Genomic DNA, 6,000 nt, shown 5'->3' on the forward strand with positions numbered 1-6,000 from the left:
CTGTTGCATTGCTTGACAGGCATGCTACTATTATAAAAATTATACTAAAACACTATGTGTTATTGCAGCCGTTGCGCCACTGCTTGCGCAAGCAGAACTGCGCCAACAACATTCTTCCCTCCACTCTCACATTGCTGGATCTGACCCACGAGCTGCATGATGGGATTTATTTCCCATGCTGCGTTAATGTGGACTGAAAGAGACAGCTGATGGGCACAAGATGGGGGTCATAGCAGGAGATAAAAGAGGAAAGGGCATATATACATGCCTGGATCAAGAGAATGTGGCCCTGGGGAAGAAAAAACAACAACTGAAAAGGTCTAGATTCCCAAAGTGGGCAGTACCACCCCCCGGGTGGCGGTGGGATTACCTAGGGGGGCACTAAGAGGCAGGAGGCGCTAGAGGTGGGGGCCCTTCAAATGTGTTGTTCACTAATTTACAATAGATCAAGCTATGGCACCATGCTGGCAAATTTGATGGAAACGATCAGAATTTTTTTTCAGACTTTGAAGAGCTGGTACCACTGGATCAAGTTCATCAGATTTGTTGAATAAATTTCAACTAAAAAGTTTTAATATGATTTTGAATAGATGTGCAATTAATTGTTACTGTTTTGAAACTTTATTGTTATTATCTTCTTTAGTGAGTCATGGAAACCCCTATTTTGAATAATGCTTATTGTAGGATAGGGTAGGGAGCGCTGGGGTTGAGTTTGTGGAACCAAGAGGGCAGTGGCCCAAAAAGTTTGGGAACCACTGGTCTAGATGAACACCTAAGGTGGCCATCCAAGTGCTCTTTGGCTACTTTTCCTTGGAACAATCATGTAAAGTAAGCAAAAGCAGCACTCCAACAGTGGAATGCCCTACAACTCATTTGGCTGCCGAGGGGAAGGCAATTGGCAGCTGATTCCATATAACCAGTAAGCATTAATATAGTTCTTTCTTCACCTGAATACTCAAAACACTTCCCGATAATTTTTAATAACTTTTTAAATGCAAGCCACTGTTCCTACCACATGCGCACCACATATTCCCTATAGCTGGGAGGGTGAGACTGAGATGTTAATGCCTACCCAGCGAATTCATGGCCACGATGAGATGAACCAAAGGTTCTGGGCTCCTAGCTCATGCTCTTAATCACTATGAGTCTCCAACTCATAATTAACATGGGCATAAATAGTAATCAATTACATTTTTAGCTCGCCTTTCTTCCAAAGAACAGCGGGCATGGTTTGCCCTTCTTCCATTTTTGCAATGAGCCTATAAGGTAAGCTATGCTGAGAGAAAACAACCGCCCCCTGCCCATGGGATGAACTGAAACACATTTCAATTGTCAAATGCCCACCTATCGGAAAACTAGCAACCACAGCTTCCCGCTACACATGTGTACTGCAATTTATACATGAAGAAGAAGAGTTGGTTTTTATATACTGACTTTCTCTGTCACTTAAGGGAGACTCAAACCGGCTTACAATCACCTTCCCTTCCCCACAACAGACACCCTGTGCTGAGAGAGTGTGACTCACCCAAGGTCACCCAACTGGCTTCATGTGGAGGAGTGGGGAAACCAACCCAGTTCACCAGATTAGCCTCTGCCGCTCATGTGGAGGAGTGGGGAATCAAGCCCGGTTCTCCAGATCAGAGTCCACCGCTCCAAACCACCACTCTTAACCACTACACAATTATCGCATAATAAAGTCTACATGCGCGTAGGAGTTTCATATTGTGTGCAGTTACTTTTAACTACAATACGAGCAGAAATGCATAAAAGCAACATATAAAATAAAAACAAGGTCACCAAGCACTGGAGGTGAGAGGCAAAGCCCCAGAAGTAAAGTACTAGACTGTTGGAAAAGGGACATTTAGTGTAAAGCCAGGAAAAAATCTTCCCACTGAATTTTGATCATATTGTTGGGGGGAGGGAGAATCGCTGTTGTGCAACTTAACAAGAAGTCTACAGCCAAGGAAAACGCAAAGGGTTTTTTTCTTTTGACAGGCAAGGACATCTCATCAAGCCTACGGATATCATGCGGAGCCTCTGTTATGACAGATGCAGAGAGCAATTGTGGTCTTTTATCAGCCCTGTGTCGTTTCTGAGGGAAAAGACAAACCACGGTCACCGTTGTGACCTCAGACTGCATCACATGAGACAATGTCAGGTCATTCTACAGTCCACCCTCCCAAAGTTCAATTTTTTTGCCACCAAGTCACAGCTGACCCCGTGGGGTTTTCAAGGCAAGTGACGTTCAGAGACGTTGTCTGCCTCTAAGTTCTACAGAATAATAAAACTGGATTTGAGCAACTTCTTTGTAGCATGTCATCTAGTTGAGTAAGAGTCAGGTATCACAGGCAGGAACACAGGTAGGATGGTGCTGTGGCAGTTGTCTTGTTTGGGGGCTTTCTAGAGGCATCTGGTGGGCCATTGTGTGAACAGACTGCTGGACTTGATGGACCTTGGTCTGATCCAGCAGGACTTTTCTTATGTTCTTATGTATCAGTACAAGAACAGGAGTGGTGGCGATGGTAGTAATCAATTAGATCTGTTCTTCCTAATTAGCTCATGTTGCTACATGGGTTGTTTTAGTGTTTGCTTTATAAAATTGTGGTGACACTGTCGTTACCCACCTTGGGTCCTGAGATAGGAGAAAGGTACACACATTGTTGTGAATTAGTGCACAACAATGAGGCTGTATCTCGGAAAAGGTAACAATTTTTGAATTAGGTGAAAAAAATATAGGAAGAGAACCACAACAGTCCATGAAAACAGTTAATGAATGATTCCGCATACAGCTCTATGGAACAGATAAGTTTGTGGAAGACTGCTTCAAGACAGCATTTGCAACCAGTGCCAGGAGGTGACAAAATCACACATGAACATCTTGTCTATAATTAGGATTGCCAGCTCTGGGTTGGGAAATACCTGGAGATTTTGGGGGTGGAGCCTGAGGAGGGAGGGGGCTTGGGAGGGGCTTCAATGGAGCACAATGCCATAGAGTCCAACTTCCAAAGGGGCCATTTTCTCCAGATGAACTGACCTCTGTTGCCTGGAGATCAGTTGTAATAGCGGGAGATCTCCAACTGACACTTGGAGGTTGGCAACCCTATCTAGAATTGAAGACATACGCCATTCCTCCCTGTCTGAAAGAAAACCCAACGAGAGTAATAGTAACCATGGTACTTTACCTGTGTTCACCATGGTGGATGCTGGTGAAACAAACGCATTTACCGAACTGGAAAGATCGCTGTTTCTCTCAGTGCTGGGATTCACCAGAAAACTTTTTTCAGTGATGGCACATGATATGTCCAACAAGCTGCTCTCTTCTGACTGGTAGCTCGATACGGTTTCATTCCCTTCCATAATGCTGCTGTGGCAAAGAGGAGACGTCAATGAATTGCAAATATTTTTCAACTATGCTGACATCTACAGAGAAACCAATAGGGCAGGGTGTAATGCAACATGAAACAATTCTGTTTGGCTAGAGGTGTGATAAAAACCTGCAAACCTGTGGTATGTTTACCAAACACCAATTGCAAACAGAGAGCCAGTTTTTTTATGGACTCTTTGGTCTGTCGGGTGATTGGTTTCTGGCTGTTCAGCAGGTTGGTTTGGCTATTCCTTCCTAATGGCACTGTACAGGGTGATAGGCTTTCCAACACATGCATATTCCCACGCAGAACAATAAATTTCTACTCCCTGCTATCCTTGTTGTTCTGCTCAGCAAGCAATTGTTGAAATATACAGTTAAATCAATCCCAAGTCACGTAAATCAGTCATAAAATAAAAGCTGTGTTTTTTTGAAAAAATCCTGTTTGGATCAGCAGTGATTTCACACATGAACAGTTGTGCAAAAACCCCAAAGCAAGCGCGGATCATCCGTGTTTTTACACATGTGCAGTTTTGCAAAAATTCCAGTGGAAACCTTTTCTAGGAGGCATTCAGGTTATTTGGCATTGAACAAAAAAGACTCGCTTGGTAATCAGCTTACATCTGTTTGACACAGTCAAACGTAGCAAGTTCAACTGTCAAATGTGTTGGCCATAAAATCTGCATTGTCTCTGTCTTCAAAACCAGCTTTCTGGGTGGTGCAGAGGACTTCAGAAAAGAGAGGGATGTGGGAGCTCTGCTCACAGTTCTTTGGATCAAACCATATAAAAACAGTTCTACTTAATAACTAACAAGGCAAGAACCTGCAATTTAGACTTGAGGTTGTGAGGCTTATTGGTCTGCTTCTGTATGCATGGGCCACTTATATATGGATTTTTGCCCCACCTTGGATGCTATTGGGAATCAGGTTTTTCCCCTGCTCCTCCCCTATACCATCACAGTACTTCTGTGCACCTACCAGGTTTCCCTGCCTTTCCTGCGGTCTTTCCCAAATCTGTTTTTTTGCAGAGTTTTGGGAAAGATCACTGCAAAGCTGGAGTGAGACCCATGTGGATTTGAAAGTCCAGATCTTCCCAGTCCTGCCAACATTGGTGAAACCTGCCACAGGGGTGTTCAGAAACTGCACCCCCGAAGTGCTTTACCTTCAGCACTTCAGCCAGGGTGGTGTAGTGGTTAAGAGCGGTGGTTTGGAGCGGTAGGTTCTGATCTGGAGAACCGGGTTTGATTCCCTGCTCCTCCACATGAGCGGCGGAGTCTAATCTGGTGAACTGGATTTGTTTCCCCACTCCTACACACGAAGCCAGTTGGGTGACCTTGGGCAAGTCACAGCTCTGTTAGAGCTCTCTCAGCCCCACCTATCTCACAGGGTGTCTGTTGTGGGGAGGGGACGGGAAGGTGATTGTAAGCTGGTTTGAGTCTCCCTTAAGCAGTAGAGAAAGTCGGAATATAAAAACCAACCCTTCTTCTTCTTCTATCTGTAATTTGCTCAGCTCTCGCTACCTTTGTTCATATTCAAACTGCGAGAACTCTTTCCAACACAATCTCCACAAACGCTAAGGGCTATGCCATTCCAAAAGCTAGACAGAGACTCCAGGTAATTAAAAACCATTAAAGCTCTTTCACTGTCCCTGGACAATGCATCAAGGTTGACAAGCGAAGCCTGAAAAGTGGGCCCTCTCATACTGCTCAAAACAGAGAAGCACAGAACATAAGCAGTCACTCCGGGAGATGGAATAATTACTTTCCATCTATCATCACTTCGTATAACTACACATAAAGGGGAACTCCCTGTTCCCATGAGTAAGTTATTGATCACCATCTCATAGCAACCTTTTTCTACATGGGGAACAAAGCCAGCATAAGCGGTGAAAGATTGTAAAGTATGAAATGTCGTGCAAGCATTTTCTTTTGTGCAAGAATCATGTGGCCAATACACATTAACACAAACACACTCACTGAGCAAGGCCTGGGAGGGGCCATGGCTCAGTGGTAGAGCATCTGCTTTGCATGCAGAAGGTCCCAGGTTCAAGTCCGGGCATCTCCAGTTTAAAAGCTAGGGTTGACTAATCAAACACCTCCTGAGTAATGATAAATATCCTGAGCTACTCTCCCTTGCGCTAGCACCCAGCTTTGCTCTGTCCTAGAAACATGGATTAGGAAAAAGGCACCAGAAAGGAAGCACTTGTATAAGCAGCACAGAGAAAAATCCTATGAAATAAAAGTGTTGTTTTTAAGAAAGTCTAGAGTAGATCTTCTTGCACTCCTTTCCTGGATAGTCAAAGGGCTTCATAAACTACTCTGCAGCAACCAGTGAGAAAACCCTTCACTCTCATGCTGCCTGCAGGAGATCCCTGGTTTAGAGAGAAGACATTATATTTGCATGCCTTTTCTGACACAGGAGTGACTGGCAACAGCATGCTACTGTGAGAAGCGGCCCCAAATTTGCCTGTAAGACCATGCTGGTTTTTTCCAAAATATTAGTTTTCCATTGTGTTTTGTTCCATGAGACTGGTGCCTCTTGCAAACAACCATTCATGGAACCCAGTTGACTTTGCCCTTGCCATTACATTTGCTAGATAAAATCTATATCAGTTTTCTTATCAATGCAAGCTCAAA

The 6,000-nt window shown here is 44.1% G+C and overlaps 1 protein-coding gene across 1 annotated transcript in view; it reads right to left on the minus strand.

The window, feature by feature from the left end:
* Window positions 1-3,358, minus strand: part of SHLD1 (shieldin complex subunit 1) — a 29,888-nt gene extending 26,530 nt beyond the window's left edge. The window contains exon 1 of the mRNA XM_056856870.1: window positions 3,183-3,358. Within this exon, the coding sequence (XP_056712848.1) occupies window positions 3,183-3,357 (175 nt within the window). The 5' untranslated portion in view covers window position 3,358. The remainder of the gene's footprint in view (window positions 1-3,182) is intronic.
* Between the last annotated feature and the right edge of the window lie 2,642 nt (window positions 3,359-6,000).

The sequence above is a fragment of the Euleptes europaea genome, chromosome 10 (assembly GCF_029931775.1).
Source record: "Euleptes europaea isolate rEulEur1 chromosome 10, rEulEur1.hap1, whole genome shotgun sequence".
Classification (NCBI taxonomy): domain Eukaryota; kingdom Metazoa; phylum Chordata; class Lepidosauria; order Squamata; family Sphaerodactylidae; genus Euleptes; species Euleptes europaea.